This window comes from Amborella trichopoda, chromosome 9, assembly GCF_054954075.1.
Source record: "Amborella trichopoda isolate Santa Cruz 75 chromosome 9, AtrichopodaSantaCruz75HAP2 v2.0, whole genome shotgun sequence".
NCBI lineage: Eukaryota > Viridiplantae > Streptophyta > Magnoliopsida > Amborellales > Amborellaceae > Amborella > Amborella trichopoda.
Window position 1 is genome coordinate 10432103 of NC_142344.1, and position 21124 is coordinate 10453226.

Genomic DNA, 21124 nt, shown 5'->3' on the forward strand with positions numbered 1-21124 from the left:
TCGTCTGGTTCTACAGAGAACCGGACGATTATGTACAGTGAATCGCCGATTCACTGTACGGAATCGGCGAGTCCGAACAGTGAATCGGCGAGTCCGTACGGAATTTTTTTTTTTTGTAATCCATGATAGATTTTTTTGTAATACTTGATCGATTTTTTTGTAATCCATGATCGAATTGTTTTTGTTTTTTTGTAATCCATGATCGATTTTTTTGGTTTTTTGTAACCCATAATAGAATTTTTTGTAATCCATGATCGAAATGTTTGTTTTCTTTTCTTGTAATCCATGATCGATTTTTTTGTTTTTTGTTTTTTTTTTTGTAACCCATGATAGAATTTTTTGTAATCCATGATCGAATGTTTTGTAATACATGATCGAAATGTTTGTTTTTTTTTTATAATTCATGATCGAAATGTTTGTTTTTTTTTTTGTAATCCATGATTGAATTTTTTGTTTTTTGCTTTTTTTGTGACCCATGATAGAGTTTTTTGTAATCCATGATTGAATTTTTTGTAATCCATGATCGAACTGTTTTTTTCTTTTTTTGTAATCCACGATTGAATTTTTTGTTTTTTTTTGTTTGTTTTTTTTTGTAATCCATGATCGAATTTTATGTAATCCATGATCGAATTTTATGTAATCCATGATTGAATTTTTTGAAAATTTGTGATTTTTTTTTTTTAATCCATGAACGAATTTTTTTTTGTAATCCATGATAGAATTTTTTGAAAATTTGTGATTTTTTTTTTAATCCATGATCGATTTTTTTGAAAATTTGTTATTTTTTTTTTTAATCCATATTATTCAAAGAGAAAATGAGAGAGATGATGATTCTGAGGCCACCTTATTGCAGCCATATTATTCACATATCAAGTCCCAACAGCAACAGTGTAGGGATGAGCACGAAATACTGTAAATTAAATGCTGAATGGCGGTTCATGCAGGGAAAGAACATATCAATATTCGCATATTTATTCAAAAACATGAAAATTCTTATTGGAGTACCCTCATTTTTTATTGAATTCTTAAAAAACAATATTTATAATGAATTTTAATAATTTTTTCGAATTTTTTTTGAGCTTTATTCTAACCGATTCACCCGATCCGGATCGCCGATTCGCCTATCCGAATCGGTTTTTTGGAAGCCCGATCCGGGTCACCGATCCATTTTTTAAACCATTGCATAAAACACTAAAGTTTTGATGGAAGGAAGTAGGATTAATAAGAGGGTAAGAAGTGTTTTCTATTCTCACATCCATCTTGAACTAACGGGGGCTATTGTAACCAAATTTAGTTGTATTTGAGCAAGATTTATATTTGAGAGATTCTTTATACGCTTGCCATTTATTTGATGTCTATCGGGACATAATTCTATTTTTTTCCAGGTGAGTTGCTGATTTTTAAGCTTCATAAGCTATATATCCATGTATCTGAGAATAGAAATTGGTGCTTTGAAAACTTGTTTTTTTTTTTATGGTCATAAATGCTTGCAGAGACACTTTTGATTGAGTAGAAATTCTTCTCCATGTTTAGTTTTTGCGTAATGAAATTCTGAGGACAAGCAATGCAAGAGTTCTTTTTACCCTTTACCTTAAAGTTCGGAGCTCTTAACCTTGGAATTCGGTTTTGAAGGCCTCTTTCCCACAAGGGGGATCTCTTTTATATTTCTTTCCATTGCATGACAGGCAATTCTGTCGGCGAGTAAGAGTTTGCTGTCTTGCTTACGTGGCCTTGAACTTGCAATGACTTCTCTTATTTACATCAAATCACAAAAGATGAACAATCATCGTTGATTCCTCACGTCAATTACAAATGAATGTTCAACCATGGAAAATTTATACTCTCCACTAGCTTCATTTTACAGATTCATGAGAATTGGCTAAGCCCTTCTACTGGAGAAGCTGTAGCTTAGGTTAATCTCCATCCATCGGTGCCAAGGGATGCAATTTTTTTTTTAAAACAATTGAATCTATTATAACTTTAGAATCACATTTGAATGACAGACTCGATAGTACATGTTCCTCAATTTAATTGATTTAGTCACATTTGACTTACAAACTCGATGGTACATGTTGCCCAATTTAGATGGTGTTTCTCTTGGGACGGAGTTTCGGTTGACCTAATCTTAATCCAACGTAGTTTTGCGGAGCACACCCTTTCTTCTCATTATGTATCAGATGCCAAATTCTCTAAATGCTGTATAGATATGTAGTTTATTTGAAATCCATCCACATTTGAGAAAATTAAACAGGAAAAAGAATATCGAAAGTGTACTAAATAAATTTCAATTTTTTTGTTTTGTTTTTGTTCTAACATTTATTGCTGGGTTAAATGAAATGGTTTCTCTTATTATTTCATAATGGAGCCGTTGGTTCTTTAGGCTCTTGTGGAGTGGTAGGGGTAGGCATGAAAGTATGGATAAGGGACGTTTGAGTCCTTGTTTAAAAAAGTCAAGACACTTTGCCTTATTTTGTTTAAAGGAAAATGTTTATATAAGGTTGCAACCTGTGTTTTTTTTTTGACAAATATTAAAAACTCTTATTAGAATGGAGTTACCCAAATAGGATTATTTCATCGGAAATAGAAAAAGAAGATAAAGAAGCACCTCCTTTAGGCAAGTTATCTGTCAAATTATTCGCCTGTGTACACATGCTAGAATGAAGTCGACAACCCAGAACTTTAAAATATAGAATTAAGGTGAACAAAAAACTCTATCGTAAAAGTCTGTTTTGAAGTTGGAAAGCCCTCAAATTGATCATTGTGACATCGAGATGTATAAATATTTAAAAAGTAAAAAAGAGTTTAAGTTCCAAAAAAAATAGGGCATTTGGCACATATTATCTGGAGCATTCATTTTCAAGATTTTTATATGTTAATAGATCTACTTGATTTGATTCATTTTTAAAATCTAAAATTGTATAATTGGAGATAAAAATAGAGTCTCAAGCCATCCTAATAATTTTTTACACCAAAATTACGTCTTATGATAAAATTTGGTGGTGCACCTTTTATTGATTATTTAAGATATCAACCTTATGCAAACCACACTTTTGTTTAGAAGTATAAAGTAAATATAGTTTTTTTTTTAATAAAAAGGTCATAAATACTCTTGATAGATTAAAAATCGAGCCATTGGGAGTATACCATTGACCTGATTCAGAGTTCAAAAAAGAATTCGCTCAAAGTTTGTTATGGATTATGGTGGTTAGAATGCCTTTGCACTAATATTGTACGTCTTTTTTTCTTTTTTTTGCTCTTGCTTTTACGTAATGGACCTCATGCTGCAATTTGAAGTATATGTTGTTGATACGAGTCTTTTGAAAACTTCTAATAAGAAACCTAAAGAGAAATGGACAATGAGTCTTTCGAAAACTTCTAATAAGAAACCTAAAGAGAAATGGAGAATGGAACTTATGTTGGCAATTGGAAGTATGAAACTTCTATTAAGAAACCTAAAGAGAAATGGAGAATGGAGCTTATGTTGGCAATTCAAAGTACATGTTGGTACGAGTCTTTTGGATACGAGTCTTTTCAAAACTCCTACTAAAAAACCTAAAGAGAAATGTAGCCCTACGAGTCTTTTGGAAACTTCCACTAAGAAACCGAAAGAGAAATGTAGCCCTCCAACTTAGAAATGTAGCCCTCTAACTTTGGGCAACATGTTCTGAACAAAAGGGAGCCCATTTATTTCCAAGTGTCCTGACGCTTGCCTCACAATGGTCCAGTCCGGTAAGTAGCTTCATTCACCTTTTATATTAGGAAAATAGTTTGATAGGACTGTAGCTCAATCAAAATAAGTAAAGCCTCATCTCATAACTCATCGAAAATTGCAACTCAAGCATTAGAAGACCTTTATATCGATCATCTCAGCTTGAACATTATGGTTGTAAAAAACAAAAGGATTTCAAATTCTAAAAATAGTATGTATTATATTAAATTATCTAGACCGTCCATTTTGCCCTAAAACTAATTGTTTATAGATCCCCAAGAACTATATAATTTTTTATGTTTCAAATTTCATTATAAGTGTTGGAAATTGAATTTAAAGCCATCATAGAGATTTCTGTTGCCAAAAATGCTTTCTGAATGAAGATTTGAGGTGAGGTTTTATTTTGTTTTCATAAAGCCTAGGCTTTATAGAAACTTCAACCTTTATATTATCCCCATCCGAGAGTATGTACCTCATGCCAATACCTTATGCTCCGTGGAATTCCATATTCAAAGGGCCATGCATCCACCGTCCATTCTACTAATGGACGATGGGGAACCCATTTGCTAACCTATACCCGCTGGTGCATGGTATTGCCTTCCCCATGCTATAAATCAATCTGAGTTTAAAATTCTTGAAGTCACTGAAACCATTCTGGTTTTCTTTTGCTGTTTGGGTTTCATTCTCTTTGCTTTTACAGTTATCTCACGCTTGATGCTTACATGGAGGAAGAGGAGCATCACACAGCTCCTGATTACCTTTGAAATAAGAAGCAGGTAAAGTCTGGTTATGGGGTGGAATGGGTCCACTCAATTTGTTCTCTGCAACATCAAAAACCCTAAGGTTCAGTAAATTCAGCAACCCGCTAGGTATTCTCCCACTAAGCTCATTCTTCGCCATTACTATCACTCTAAGCTCCTTTGTCCCTTCCAGCTCCTTTGGTATTGACCCAGAAAGCCTGTTCTCCTCCATTTCAAGCACTTGCAACGCACCCAACTTCCCTAAAGATGAGGGTATGTCTCCTGCAATTGGGTTGTGAGAGAGCTTTAGGGTTTCAATGGAGTCCATCACCTTGAGTTCCCCAATGGTTTTGGGCAGAGCTTCACTGAAATGGTTTCTTGATACATCAATGGAGTTGTAATGGCCTAAGGGCTCTTGGGTCTTTTTCCCAAATATGGGCTGGAGGCTGCCATTGAAGCCGTTGTTACTGAGGTCGAGGTCGGCTAAGAGCTCGAGGCTCTGAAACTGTGGTGGAATTGATGAATGGAAGAAGTTATGGGAGAGATTGAGGAAGGCGAGATTGCTCATGTTGCCTATCCATGGAGGAAGCTCGCCTTTGAGAGAGTTGTAGGCGAGGTCTAGGGTTGAGATTGAAGAATTTGCTAGCCATTTCGGCAATGGGCCTTCAATCCCTGTTCTTGCGAGCATGAGGCGAAAGAGGCCGAGGGTTTCAAGCCATTGAGGAATCGAATGAAGTTGCAGAGGGTTGAAGGATAAATCTAGGGTTTGCAGGTCTTGAAGCTTTGAGAGTTGCAGGGGTAGAGGACCAGAGAGCCTGTTTCTAGAGAGGTCAAGATCTTGAAGGTTCAAAAGCTTGCCTAAACTCGCCGGAATCTTGCCATTTAAATGGTTGTTGGAGAAATATATATCAGTGAGAGAGCTGAGATTGCCTAAACTCTCTGGAATTTCACCAGAAAGCATGTTATTTTCAAGAATCAATCTCTGAATACTGCCCATCTTTCCAATTGATTCGGGCAAGGAACCAGAGAGTTGATTATCGGAGAGGCGACAAAATTTTAGAGAACCCATGTCCCCAATGGAGCTAGGGATGCTCCCTCTAAGTTGGTTATTGTTCAAATAAAGCAGAGCAAGATTTGATAGCTTTCCAATGGAGTAAGGGATGGAGCCCGAAAGCTTGTTTTCTGATAGGTCCATGTATGTGAGGTTGGTTAGGTGCCCTATTCGAATAGGAATTTCACCCAAAAAATGGTTTCCATGGAGATCGAGACTGGTTAAGCCCTGTATTGACCTGAAAGCAGCTGAAATTCTACCTGAAAATCGGTTTTTAGAGAGACCCAGCTCTCTGATTTTAACCAGAGAGCCAAAACATGAAGGCAAGCGGCCACTGAATTGGTTGGAATCAAGGTATAGTCTCCGCAAGTTCACGAGTTTGCAGAGAGAAGAAGGCAGAGGGCCACTGAGAGAATTCGAATCAAGTAAGAAAGAGGAAAGGTGGTGGAGCTTTGAAAAACCGGCGGGTATATGACCCGAGAGAGATTTGAGGTTGCTGAGATCAAGAAGTTGCAAATAAAAGAGGCTAGAGAGAGAAGGGGAGAGAATTCCAGACATGGAGGTGTCTGTAATGGAATCCTCGTCAGAGAAGAGGCCCGGTCTCGAGAGTTTGATAATTCGGCCATTGGAGTTGCAGGTGATTCCTGCCCAAGAAGAGCAGCAATCAGTAGAGGAGTTCCATGAGGTGAGAAGGCCGGAGGGATCAGAGGTGATGGTGGCTTTGAAGTTCAAAAGGGCTTCTCTCTCTACTTTGTGGCATGCTATAACAGAGGGTGGGGTGGCTTGGAAGAAGAGGATGAGGAGGAGAGAGAGGAAATGATGGGAAGCCATGGATTCAGGTGTGTAAGTAATGGAGCCTGGAGGCTGGATGAATAGGAGGTTTATGTAGCGAGTGGTCTCTCTGAAGAGAGAGAGTCTTTCTGATGGTATGAAAGAGAGAGAGAGGAGAGAGAATTTGTGATGGTAGGAAAGAGTTAGAGAGAGAGAGAGAGAGAGAGAGAGAGAGAGAGGTGTGGGAGACAGGTCCCGATGATGGTGGGGAGTTACAGTTCATAGCGTGGGATGTGGATGATAATTACATATGATTTAAGGAGATGGGTTGGATAAATGTACACGCATGGGTGCGGAGAGAAGGTCGTGTATTCACGTGTTTATCGCCGTTGCTAACTTACCTTACTAAAAGCTCCCCCCCACATCATCGCCACGATCCCTGGATCAGGTAGGATCACAGGAGACAGAGAGAGGTATTTGGGATCAGGTAGGATCACAGGAGACAGAGAGAGGTATTTGATGAATTTAGGGGTGGTAATGGACCTGATCAGATCCTGGGGACGGTAGATCCGACCTTGGGTTCCTATATAGATCCAATTCCAATTTTTTAACCCACCCGGTGTAAAATCTGAACTCGGATACTATTTGTACATGGGTTTGGATCCGGGTTTAAGGATGGTATACAATAAGAACTAGTAGTCGTATTTACCGACAAATCATATGGCCTGAAATCTAGTGGTGGTTGCTTGTGACCTTGTTGTCAATAATATAGGTATATAATAATAAAAAAGAGGACAAAGAAAAAAAACTCATAGCAATGGATTCGACAATGAGTACAGGTATGGGTCTTTCGATCTGACGGATCAGCTCTGGGTCCAAAACCTGAACCTGAATATTATTTCAGTTTGAGTTCAAGTCGAACATGACCCGACCCGTACCCATCCCATTGCCACCCCTATTGAGGATTGATGATTGCAATGGAGTATGATAGAGAGAAGGACAAAGACAGAGAGGGAGAGAGGTGTGTTGATGATTGATCACTGCAATGGAGTGTGAGAGAAACAGGGAGAGGGGTATTTGATGATTGTTCATTGCAATGGAGTGTGAGAGAAACAGGGAGAGGGGTATTGATGATTGTTCATTGCAATGGAGTATGAGAGAGTGATTGATCATTGCAATGGAGTATGAGAGAGAGGGAGAGATGAGTTCGATTATCACCGTGGTATATACCCTGGCTTTAGAATAAATAGAGGATTATGGATATTCCTGAAGGATACATGCAAATTCAGATATAAACATCTTGGCTCTCTAAAGGGTAAAGTTTATATAGAGCTTTAGAAAGTTTCTATAGAGCTTTAGAAAGTTTCTATAGAGCTTAGGCTCTAAATAATCAAATAAGAGCCTACTTCAAAATTTTCACTAGAAGAGGTTGCTTTGATGCTCAAATATTTTCAAATTGATCATCTTGACATCAAGATGCATGGATACAAGAGAAAAATATATTTCAAGTTTCGAAAATAGTGTATTTTATAAAGTATTTTTGGACCGTCAATTTTCAAAATTTTCACATTCTCATACATCTATCGTTCTACACTATTTTTTAAGCTTTAAACTTTATAAATAAAGATGAAAATACATTTTAAGGACATCACGTAGATTTCCAGTATTGAAACCATATTTCTCGAAACTATTTGAAGGTTTGAAGGTAGGCTCTAATTTGATAGTTAAGAGCCTAGGCTCTATAGAAACTGCCCCCTTCTCTAAATTGGTGCTAGTCTCACTCCTCAAATCATTATTGAAGATTGGACTCTTGTACCCGCTAACTCACCAGTCCATCCCTAAGATTGGATGTTGTAAAAAAAAAAAAAATCATGTTAGACGGTATAAAAATTATTTTAGAAAAAATCACATTAAAAAAAAAAAAAAAAAAAAAAATAATAATAATAATATATATATATATATATATATATATATATATATATATATATATATATATGTATATATATATATATATATATATATATATATATTAATATTCATGGTCATCTTAACTTAGATCTTGCAACTCTAATTTCGTTAAGATAGGTTTACGTGGGGGTTACATGTGTACGGTACGAGTGGGCTAACTCATAAAAACCCCATCCTTGATATTTTCATAAAGGAAAAGTCTTAATAACGTCGTAGGGCAAAAATGAATCGTGTTTCGCTTCGCAACAGTTCTCATAGAGCCATCTATGGTTTTGCCTGAAAAGTCGTAACGGCTCTGCAAGAAAAAAGTGACCGCACCAAATATGCAGTGAGTTACCTATGCCGTCCGATTTTTTGGATAGCGTCAAGCTTATAGGCGAAAATATTGTTCATTTTCATTTATAAATATTGTGTAGTGGATTTTTTATTATAAATATTTAGTTTAATCCACATCCGCAACAATTGTTAATTCATTGGTAGGCACTAGGCAGGCATGCGTATGTGGGGCGCCGCACATCATGGCCAGAGTGTACCACCACGACCTTATTATCATTTTGTTTTTAAGAGAAGGGATTTACCTTAATCTCAAAGGCAAGATTTGGAGAAAACAATAATAAACTCCCTCCAAATAAGAACATGCAACAACTACGGAGTTGTGAATCAACAAACCCAAATTATGCCCGACCTAAAATTTACAATAGGCTGACATAAATACTTCAAAAGAAATAAAAATAAGCATCAAATAGGAACCTTTACAACTAGGTGAAGAAATCTTAGAGACAGAGAGGGAGGGAGGAACTTCACATAATTGTGGTGGTTATTTCATTATTATCTAAAAAATGTTTATATAATAAGGTTGCAGTCTTAAAATATAGAATTAAGGTGCATCGTAAAAGTCCATCATAAAAGTTTGTTTTGATATTGGAAAGCTTTCTAATTGATCACCTAAACATCGAGATGTATAAAAAGAAAAAAAGATTTTGAGTCTTAAAAATGGTGTATATTACAACACATTATTTAGACTGTTTATTTTCAAGAATTTATATATTTGCTTGATTTGAATCATTTTTGGAGTTTAAAATTTTATATTTAGAGATAAAAATCGATTCTCTAGCCATCCTAAGAATTTTTTACACCAAAATTATATTTATGATAAAATTTGGAGGTGCGCCTAATTTGATTAAGGTTGCAACCTCCTACAAACCATACCCATTCAATGCTAAAAAAGTACAACTCATATATAATTTACATTGTCAGTACTTTCCTATTCATTACAGTTATGTAATATGTAGTTTCCTTTCTTGTTCTATTCTCTCATAGTTTCCTTGCATGTACTCTGCGTGATTGAAAATGTCAATATCTTTGCCTTGTGACCGTTCCAAAAACTAGGAATGCCTGATTTTATTTCTATTACTAGGATGAATCAAAGACATTTATTTTTTAATTGTATAATGTGCAATGGTGTGTATTTTATTTTATTTTTTTGTATATCACATAGGTTGTATAATATAACCACTTTTGTATACATAAATAGGATTTTCTCCCATAAGTTGAATACAAAAATTCTCATCCATTCACATGGCATCAAAGTAAGGTTGATCAGGTCCGTGAGTCTGAACAGAACCACTTGTCGAAACCATCTTTTGAAAATAAAAAGGCAATAGCACTCTCGAAACTGCCAACTGAAATTGTATTTTGTTACATATCTGATTTCAGAGCATGTTCTATTACAGATCTGGTGTTTTTATTTTAGGCAATCTTTGTGATTCTTCTGGTAGACTGTTGAAGATCACTCGTTCAGATTTGATGCCTACTTAAAGATCTCCCATTTGATTTGAAGCACTCTCAGTCGTCAAATTTCTCAAATAAATCGATTTAAAAGAAAGAGAAACCTCATTAAAAATTTGGGATAATCTTACTTCAATCATAACACTACTTCTATTTGGTACAATTGGTGAATGACTTTTCCTAAGGGACAATTTTACGATTAATTTGTTGTGATTGCTGGCATTTAGTTAATTGATGTAACACCACAAATTGTTGATGTTGTTTCCTCATTGATCACTCTTATAACGGAACAACTTCACTCGTTGTTTTTACAATCCCGATTGCCCGACGAATCTACATCTGCTTTTTAAGGTTAATTGTTTCAGCTTCTTGGTTATTAGACTCGGTCTTGCTCCCCATATGATGACCAATGAGTATATTCTTGTTGACTATAAATCCGGATTTTATACTATTTGTACTATTGATGGTACCTCTATGAAAATTTCTAAAGTTCGTTCAAATACTGATATGATTTTTCTAGTAAAATGAATGTTTTTGGTGGTTACCATGTCCCTCTATCATTATGAATCTGCTATATGTTAGTCAAATTGATTGTTCCAACTATAATGTTGTTTTCAATCCTCTTGGATGTTATGTACAAGACTGACAGTCGGGGAAATTGATTGGGACTAGGCATTAAGTTGGCGATCTCTATTTTTTGGACAATCTCTATTTAAAAACACACACCAAAACCTCTGCCTATGATGCAATACTTGATAACTGATCTTTGTAGCATCAACAACTGGCATATTTTTATATCTTGATTATAGTTTTTGTTTTCCATAGTGTTATTGATTCTATTTCTTCTAACACTGAAATACATGTGTTACCAATGAATCGTAGCAATTTAATTTCTGCTTCTATGTTTCAAATAGTGCAAACTAATATTTGGATAAAAGTTTTTCTTGATTTAAAAGTAGGGGTCATAGTATTATGTCATTTTTATTGATGATCACACCAGATATACTTAGGTTTTATTTTCTAATAACAATTGTAGTAAACTATTTGACATCTTTATCAGGTTTTGTTCTTATATTGAAACTCTCTTTTCTACAGAAGTCAAAGCCTTATGATAAGATTTTGGTGAGGATTATATATTAATGGGATGTTTTAAAATTTCCTTTCTAATAAAAATATTCAACATAAAAAAATCTTGTCCATATACTCCAACCCAAAAATTTCTACATCTTAGTAATTGCACGAGCTCTTCTCTTCTCAACCATCGAAATGTGTTTTTTTAGTAGAAGTTGTTTACGTAACTAGTGAAGTGTCTTTTTCTGTTCACTCAATCCCTAGACTATTTTATCTTTCTTGTCTTTGGCTGCACATGCCCTATTACGTTGCCAGCATCTGAATTAGACAAACTGGCAGCCATGCCCTATTACGTTGCCAGCATCTGAATTAGACAAACTGGCAGCCAAAACTGTTCAAAATGTTGTTTTCTAGGTTATCCTAACCACCAAAAGGCATCTAGATGTTACGATGTGGTATTTTTTGAGTATATTTTTTTCATTCCTATCGACCTACTGAATGGTAGAATAGTACACAATCCTTGCTTTGAATTTCTTAGTTTGGCATCTCTATGGGAATGTATGTCCGAGGTTAATATTTCAAAAATATAAAGCTTATTCATGTATGCAAGAAATCCGATTTCTCTTAAGGGAAGACTTTTGATAAGGACTATAGAGCGACTCTTTTTTTGTAGAGAGGAAGAGAAGAATGTAACACTTATGATTAACTCAAACGGAAATTTCAAAGTCCCCTTGTATATGAAAATAAAACACACATCCCTGAAAGTAAGACCTATGTGATCTTTTATCGGAGAATACATTTTTTTTTTTTTTTCCCACCCCTTTCTTTTGGCAAAAGATCCCTTACAAGTGGTCTTTATTGTAATAAGATAAATTTCAAAATAAAATCAACATAAAAATAAAATCAAGATATTAACAACTTGATGCCATTGAAACAACTATGCACTATGCATGAGAATAAAAGATAAGATTGCAAGAAACAAAAAAGAAGAGTGTCGAAGATTACCTCAACCGGGCTTATTACATACCACATCGAGTCACCACCATCCGATGGCACGCGATTAACAGTCTAGCTTCAATCTCGAACCTAGAAAGCAAATTTTGGCCAAGCCACACTAATGGAACATGAACCCCTTTGATCACAAACTCAAACCCTAGGTGAATTCTCTTAGCAATCTAGTTTGAGAGAGATGAATTCTCTTTTTGCTAAACCCTAAAACCCCTAGCCGTAAATCCCTATTTGAGAGATAGGAGAGAAGAACTCCATAACCTAAACCCTTAGGTTCTTTCACAATGTGAGAGAGCGATCAAACATGAGACCTAAAACCCTTAGCCGTAAATCCATATTTGAGAGATAAGAGAGAAGAACTACATATCCTAAACCCTTAGGTTCTTTCACAATGTGTGAGAGAGATCAAACATGAGAGGGTGGTGCGTGCCCCTTTTTTGGGATATGAGAGAGAAAGATGGAAATTAGGTACAAGAGATAAGGTATAGAGATTTTTGGGTAGAGACAATCTATTTTTATAGGCTTTGAATAAGATTAAGGTTTCTTAGGGTTTTCCTTAGCTTGCATCTTGTTGTGAGATTGAACATAGACCGTCGATCAAGGGTGACTTGTGGGGTGAGAGATCTGAGCCATCGATTTCATAAATAGGCCATCAACATTATGGAAGGTGCATGAACCATTATTCCCCTCTCATAAACCATTTTTCCATCAATATATTTAAATAAAATAAATATCAAGCATTCTATAAAATTACACGATCCATGTCACATATTCCATAAGGATATGTCAAATAATATAAAGTAGATAAATACTACCGAATATAAATAAAATAAGATCCATATCAATTCAAATTGACCATATCTCTTTAAAACAAACTTGTTACAAAATAGATAAAGCTATGGTCAATATATTTCTTCCAAGATTTGACCACATCCCACAAATCAAACTAACCTTATCTTAAAAGCAAACAAGAGAATCCAAAGAGGGTGGGGCGTGCCACCCTTTTGTGGCACATGTGAACCCCACCCACATGCCACATGGTGGGCCCATGTGTACTATGGGCCCCCCATGGAATATTATAAAAAAAATATGATTTTTAAAATTGAATAAAACAATTTAAAATATATATTTGAATTTTTATAGCTTTGTAAGAACAATAACTGTATTTTTATAAGTCCAAAAATCATAAATAAAATATTGAGAGATTCATAAAAATTCAAATAATAAAACTAAAATAATTTCAATAATAAAATAAATGCAATTAAATTAATATGATGAGAAAATGATCCATATGGTTTTAGGAATCCAATCTGTAATAACGGGGTACTCCACCTTCAACTGTGGATTACAGACCACACTAGCTTTATCGAATCGACGCAGTGTTTTTCATGACCCACAGTCTAAGCAGGGGCTCATTAGCGGGTCACCAAAGTCAGGTCGATGAATCAAGGGATCGCAATCCCAGTCTGTGGATTACAGGTCCTCCCCGAAAAGAGGAGTCAAGGTCACCACGACCTGATGCGACCACAGCTCTATGACGCATAGGGGTATCTCTCGTACATGCATATGCTTTACCCAAAGGTTGATATCTGGCTTTCCCAAATGATCTATCAATATGCATGCCATGTGATGAGGTTTTGGCCCCCGTCTCAGTAAGCCATCATCACACACAAGGGTCACACAGTCCCTCGGCTCACTCATCCGGGCATGTTCTCCGACCTCATCAAGGGCTAACCCATAAACCCTCATCGATTTGTTTTTCATGCCCAGGTAACATGGGTTTTTCCCAACCTACTGACTTAGATCGTTAGCACAGATCGGTATTAGCAAACCATCGTTTTACTTAGTATGGTCTATGATGGACCATACTCCCACTGAGTTCATGTTCCACTATATCATTTCATTTTACAAGTACTCATAAAGCCTTTAAAGACCACATCAACCCAACATCCTTACGAAATTTAGCAACATAGATATGTTAAATATTAAATATGCTCCAATAATATATATATTATTTTTTACGGTAAATTAGTGAGAGAGAAGGCCCAATTTTCTTTTGTTTTTGTTGTGGTTCATTAAATTCAATACATGTCCAAACAAATCTATGTTAGAAACACAATAGAAAAATAATTAGAGCTAAACCATCATAGCATCAATTTAGCCTTTTCTCAATTAATTGGGGTCGGCTACATGAATCATGGTTCTCCATTCTGCTCTATTAAAAGCCATATCCTCCGTGATGTCACAAGTCCCCATATCTTTTCCAACTAGTTTCAACCATGTCCTTTCGGGCCTACCATTTTCCATTTTCAGTCATTCCACTTGAACTAACTCGTACCTTCTAACATATATTGTACTTGGTCGGCGTCACATATAGCCAGCCCACTTAAGTCTACTCTCTCTCATTTTTTCGCCAATTAGTGCCATGCCTAAACTATCTTAAACAGATTTATTTTAAATTCTATCCCTTCTTGTCATACCACTCATTCATCTCAACATCTCCGCTACATTAATTCTATAGGTATATTGTTTTTTGTCTGCCTAATATTCTGGCCCATAAAGTAAAACTAATCTCACCGCTGTCATATAAAACTTGTCTTTCAGCCTCATTGATTTGTGACGATCAATAACATTAAATCTGATGTATTTGAATTCAATTTTTTTTTAATGTAAAGCTCGGACATATTTTGCCAACAACTAGTTTGTAGGAGGTACACTGATTGGCTCTTTCTTAACAACTTTTCTTGTTTGATGAGTTGGTGTTCTTTAAGCGTGGCAACGGTCTGGGCCACCCTTAGCCCTAGTCCGGCCCTTGTTCCTATGGGGCTGGCCCAACCGGGGCCAGCCGGTTCAAAAAGAAATAAAGAAAAATAAATAAAAAAAATGAGAAAAAAGAGGACCGGTTCAGATCGAATCAGGCTGGCACTAGCCCTAACTCGACACTCAGGCCACAATTTTGTGGCCCAAGCCCTCCTTTTTAGGGCAAGGCCAACCGGGCCTGTCCAAGCTACCCAGTCCATTCCCAGCTCTAGTGCTGTTTTCCTACGAATGTCAACTATACGTGTGAAGAACTTGGTTTGTTGAGAATGTCTCTTTGGAGAATTCCCAGCTCTAGTGCTGTCCAACTTACTTATTTTTACATGCATGAACTTGGTTTGTTGAGAATGTCTCTTTGGAAACATCTTATAAAATTGGAATGATATAGAGATGATTGACATGGCCCTGTGCAATGATGATACACACAAATCGAAAAAATGGTCCAAATTTTTTTCTTTGTATTTTAAAAAAAAAAAAAAAAAACTAAAAAGAAAAAAAAGAAAAAAAGAGAAGAAGGAAAAGTTTGTTGAGCACTGTTCAGGTTTGCAGGAGAGACCTCTACGCCAAAACCTCCCCTTGTCAAACCAAACCTAATTTAACCATAAAAAGAAAAATGAAAAATAAGTCCTTGAAACTCTTTTTGTTTTTTTCTCCACCATCTAATATTATTTAGGGAAAAAGTTCATATAAGGTTACAATCTTAAAATGTAGAATTATATATGTATTTTAAAAAGTTATTTTAATGTTGAAAAACCTTCTAATTGATCATCTCGACATTGAGATGTATAGATATAAAAGAAACAAAAAAAAAAAAAAGATTTTGAGTCTAAAAAATAATGCATTTTGCAACACGTCATCTAGACCGTCAATTTTAAAAATTTCCCATATTACTATAACATACTCTCCCCTCTCCAAGAATGGGGGATCAACGTCATTTGGCTATTACCATCATATCTCTGCGTGGTGGGTCGTAAGTAGTGTCATTAATTGGGTTATGTTGATCAATGGCCAGATGGGTGGATCGGATTTGGGCTTGGGTTTGAGTTTATTTTTGGATTAAGGTCTAGGTCCGAAAGTATGGACATGAGAGAAGGGTTTGGGTCCCGCAATGATCTAATCAAGCTGTTATTTTTCATATAAAATAATAGAGATCGTCTACAAAGAGATCATTTATCTTTGCTTGTGGTTTTTATAAGATTGCAACCTTAAACAATCCAATTACGACGTACATCCAAATTCTATCATGACATGTAATTTTGGTGTAAATTTTTTTTAGGATTATCTCAAAATCTATTTTCATATCTAATTATAAAATTTTAAACTCCAAAAATGGTTAAAATCAAGTAGATCTATAAACATATGAAAATCTGGAAAATGGACGATCTAGATAATGTGTTGCAAGATGCACTATTTTTAGGACTCAAAATCTTTTTTTTCCATATATTCATACATTTAGATGTCGAGATGATCAATTAGAGAGTTTTTCAATATTAAAACAACGTTTCCTATTATTTTTTAGGTGCATTTTTAATTCTACATTTTAAGGTTGCAACCTTATACAAACTTTTTCTTTCATCTTTTGTTACAAAGAGGTGACTAACTATTTCTACTCGTTAGATATCAAATTGGATGGTTTGACAATTTATGTTTGGAACTGTGTTTATTTAATGACACTCTTACAACTACCCATTTTGAAATTTAAAAAACAAGAGTGATTATGACCTCTTTGTACAAAAGATAAATAATCTTTTTATAGACAATTCCACAATGAAATATAATGTACATACATTTATTTTTATTCCAATCAGACCCATTTATGCTTGTAAGTGTAAGGTATGCTTGTAAGTGTAAGGTTTGGGACAAAAGCAGTGGTTTTTATAGACGATGCATGGAGTCAATGTTGATCATCGAACTTAAAGAGTGAGTGGTGCGGAAGACTCGTTTGTCCTCATCAAAATATTGGAAAGTGTATAAAGATATCATTTACTCTTAGCCCGAGGAAGTTACAATCATTCGTGTCTTTTAGATTTCAAATGAGGTGGTTGTGTACATGTTATTGGCTAGACTTAAAGTTCAAAAATGATTTTTCGAACTTTTTGATACACCCTAAACCGTCCAATTTGACATTTATTGGTTACGAGTAATTATGATTTCTTATTTAAAACAAATAAATAACCTTATAATATACAAACCTTAAAACTATTTACCTACCTCCAAGTCAATGCTCCCCCTCTCCATATTTTTAACCGGATTTATTGCCATATATATTACACCACTGCTGAACCGTACATGTACACAATTCGTCCACAATAGAATATGCCCTGAATATTCTCGTTAAGGGACTGCTGGAAGAGGACGGTAGATTCCCCCGGTGTATCATCTGGACAGAGGTGGCCATGGGTCGGGTCCGGGCGCAGGTCGACCTCTTATATGGAGTTATGGACTGGCCCCACTAGTTTTGGCATAGACTTGACTAGGACTTAAGTTGGATCCGTGTCTAGAAATTTGAAAAGAAAAAATTTATTTTTAAGTACTTTTGGCACAAAGTGAGACATTAATCTTGATCATTGGATTACTGTAATTATTCTATTGATCAAGTTCGAACTTCAAAAGAAATTTTTTCAACTTTGTGATACATCCAAACTATTAAACTTCACATGGGCTGTTGTAAGTAGTTGTGACCGTTTGGTATCAAAGATAAATGATCTCATTATATATAACTCTTATATTGATTCGGGTCATTCTAAACCCAAATTTAAAATGAATATTGGTCATTTGGACCCACACGACCCGATCGATTGTGACCCCTAAACGTGGACACGCCATTTGTGTATCTAAACTTAGGGCGAGTCAGGTATGAGATAACGGTGTTTCACTTTCCAGCAAGGTAAAAATCTTCTGGTTATTCAAAGAATAAATGGTGCCTTGAAGTATTCTCTAAGATAAGGAGATTGTGGGTGAATTATATTTCTCAAGAATAATAAAGTGCATAACCATTTTCCCAACTTAATCGAAAGCAAAGCATGTGAGGTTTTTTCCTTCTCTTCTTTTGGCAATGGTTTCTTTGCCTAAACGGAGTAGGGTTTGAAATGCCATGGAACTCTCAGACCTCCCCCAAGATTGCCTGTGCGAAATCCTGGGCCGAACACCGCCCTCCACCATCTGCTCTGCCGCGGCTACTTGCCGCCGCCTCGCTGCTGCCGCTCGCTGTGAAGCCACTTGGGCCATCCTTCTCTCTCCTCTCTCCTCTCCCTTCCTCTCACTTCCTCTCTCCTGTCGTCTTCTCTCTCTTTCTCTCTCCAGTCCTCCTCTCAGTCTCCCCCTTGCCCCCACGAAGAGAGAGATAGCTCATCGCCTCACTCATGGGGTACTGGTTGATGGAGGTAAACAGTTGTATAAGCTCTCCGGTCGAACAGGGGGCTTCATGGCTGCTCTTTCTTCCTCTGCTATGAATATAACATGGGGTGGTGATTCACGGTTTTGGCGAAGGGAGAGCTCTCGCAGCTCATGGTTTGGCACGGTGTGTTTCTCTAATTTTCCTAATATATTGACTTTCATTGTGTTCTGAGTTCTGATTTGACGCTTTGGAGCTGGAAGCTTGACTTTAATGGTGTTTATGAGTCCATAGTTTGGAGCTTTTGCATATTGAGTTCTTCTCAAATCTTATTTTTTGTACAGTGGGTTTCTCTATTATACCTTAACCTTAACTTTTAATGGGGTTTTGATTACTTTAGAGTTTTAGCATGGTTGGTCTTCAATTGGGTTCTCCTCTTCGCTCTGGTTTCTGCCTTTCTGTTGTTTTGGCCAATTATCTAGAGTTTTAGCATGGTTGGTCTTCAATTGGGTTCTCCTCTTCCCTCTGGTTTCTGCCTTTCTGTTGTTTTGGCCAATTATCCATTGGCCATTTGGGGTTCTGAGGTTCTGTTTTTCTTGGTTTTCACTGGTTTCTGTCTTTTCCATGCCATTAATCTCAGCCTTGTTGGGGTTATGAAACTCTGAATTTTCTTTGTTTCTCCGTAATTTCTGGATATTCCTTATTTTCTCGAGGGTTCGAAATCTATAAAATTGATTGCCGCTTTTCCTATGTTCCCTGCCTCTTCCCCCAATAATTTTTCACTCTCTCTTTGTGACTTTAAGCCTCTGATTTATTTTCTCTTCCTTCTTCGTCCATCAACCCACATTCACTTTTTCTTTCAGGTTGTCAACCCAGTTTACCTACCATCAAATGCTTACCTTTTTCAGGGTTCTTAAACTCTTACTTTCCCCCCTCAATTTCACATTGTTCGAAACCTCTTATTTCCTTTTAATCTCCACTATTATAAATGTCCTGTATTTTTTGTTTCTTTTTATTCTACTACTTCTATCCTGATTTATTTTGCTTTATGTATGTTGTATTGTTCTAATAAACCTCCCTTTCTCGTTTTAGACTTTATTGTTCTAAATTGGTTTCTGATCAGGTATCAAGGCTATTAGCAGTGTGCTGGTTCGAGGTCAGAGGAAACTGGACTCTATGGCTGCCTCATGGCTCCTACAGTTTATTATGGAGAATCAAAGTGTTGAACCCTCATGGGGGGCGCCTTCGCTTCCTTTCATGGCACAAACCCATCAACTTTTGGCTTTGCCTCAGAGAAGGCAGAGAAGAAAATGAACTCATCCTCAGAGAAAAGCTTGCCATGGCTGAGCTAAGCCCCTCTTGCTATGAGAGGTGGTTTGAGTTCAAGGTGGGTGAATTCATGGTGAAGAGTAGTGATGAAATGGTGAGGTTAGAGTTTGGGGTTGAGGAATTGGACTGTTCCTTTTGGAAGGGAGGTCTATTATTGGATTGTGTAGCTGTGAGGCCATTGTTTTGTGATGATCAGATTTGCAGTGATCGGCCTGAATGGGATTTCAGCAAGGCAAGAGGAACACCTGGGGTTTTCTGATTTGGGTTTTTCTCCGGGTTTTGCTCTCTTTCTGCTTGTTAGGGTCTCTCATGGCTTTTCTGCTGGGTTAGAAATTCTCGTGTCATGGATCAGAAGGTAACACTGTTCATCCTGGTGGGAAATTCAGAGCCTAACTTGGGGAAGAGCTCAACCAAATCTGTAGCCTGCAATTGCAACTCTTGGCCATATGCTGTGATTAGCTAAGGGATCTAGGGTTATATCCCCTCAATTTTATTGTATTATTTGTTCAATTTAGACTGTTATCGTATGTGATCTTAGGTATAAAGTGGAGAAAAACTTTGATCTAATCTTAAATTACGGAGGCTGAAGTGCCACCATCACCCTTGTTTGGAAATTTTTAAATATCATGCAAGATTTTGCCTTCCTCACACATGATAAGACTTCTCTTTTTCTTAAGCAATGTTAGGTGTTTCAAAAAGGAAAATTTCGTATAAAACTCTAATCCTTCTTATTATTTCATGTTAGAAAGGGAAAAAGAGAGTTAAAAATGTTTTTAGAATGAAATGGTATAAAAAGATTTATTAGGGTTAATTTTTATAGTAAAAAAGTCAATAAAAGATAGAAGAGAAAAGAAAGAGATAAAAAATGAAGGGGTATTATGAAATTTTCGTATATTTTAAGGTGGAAAGGGAAAAAGAGGTTTAAAAAAGTTTTTGGGATGAAATAATATAAAAAGATTTGTTAAGATTAATTTTTATAGTAAAAAAGTCAAAAAAAGTTAAAAAGAGAAAGGAGGGAGATAAGAGATGATGGGGTACTTTTAAATCTTTAAGGTGCTTGAAAAAAAAACAAAAAAAAAGGTCTATTATGATATAATATGAGAAATTAGGGTTATATATGAATTTTTTTTTAAAAAAAATATATATATCTAAACACCCTAATTTAAGGTTCCATTTTCCAACTGATCTAGTTTTGAAAACCTTTCTTGCCGTATAGAGATCTTCTAACCTTCCGATCAATTTTATTTTTTTTGACCACTCATTTTTTAGCTCAAATAAAAGTAAGAATGACTATGTCTATTCTTTTCTAAACCCTCTCTCTATAATGAGTTTATCTTTTTCTAAAAAATCTCTCTCTCAAAAAGGGCTAGAAAATCTCTATCTAGAAAATGGCTGCCAGAGAGATGGCCAAGAGAAAGAGGAATAAAGAGAGGTTTTGGGGGAGAATCAGAGGAACACCATATTCAGACTTTGAAAAATGAGGAGGAATTCTTGAAAAAAATTGGAAAACAAAGGTGTTTGTGCCAATTTTAATAAAG

The 21124-nt window shown here is 36.0% G+C and overlaps 2 protein-coding genes and 1 non-coding gene across 3 annotated transcripts; 2 read left to right on the forward strand and 1 right to left on the reverse strand.

Annotated features, from left to right (window-relative positions):
- Positions 1–4349: 4349 nt before the first annotated feature.
- Positions 4350–7541, reverse strand: LOC18424256 (uncharacterized). Its single transcript, XM_006828846.4, has one exon. It carries the CDS (start codon positions 6329–6331, stop codon positions 4415–4417), a length of 1917 nt encoding a protein of 638 aa, XP_006828909.3. The 5' UTR covers positions 6332–7541; the 3' UTR covers positions 4350–4414.
- Positions 7542–15272: 7731 nt separating this feature from the next.
- On the forward strand, positions 15273–15375 carry LOC148780366 (U6 spliceosomal RNA). The gene has a single exon (XR_016041812.1). It is a non-coding gene; the product is annotated as a U6 spliceosomal RNA (small nuclear RNA).
- A 2399-nt stretch (positions 15376–17774) lies between these two features.
- Positions 17775–20153, forward strand: LOC18424257 (F-box protein PP2-A14). The gene is made up of 2 exons (XM_006828847.4): positions 17775–18443; positions 19381–20153. The coding sequence occupies exons 1-2, from the start codon at positions 18018–18020 to the stop codon at positions 19843–19845; spliced, it is 891 nt and encodes a 296-aa protein (XP_006828910.2). The 5' UTR covers positions 17775–18017; the 3' UTR covers positions 19846–20153.
- The last annotated feature ends 971 nt before the right edge of the window (positions 20154–21124 follow it).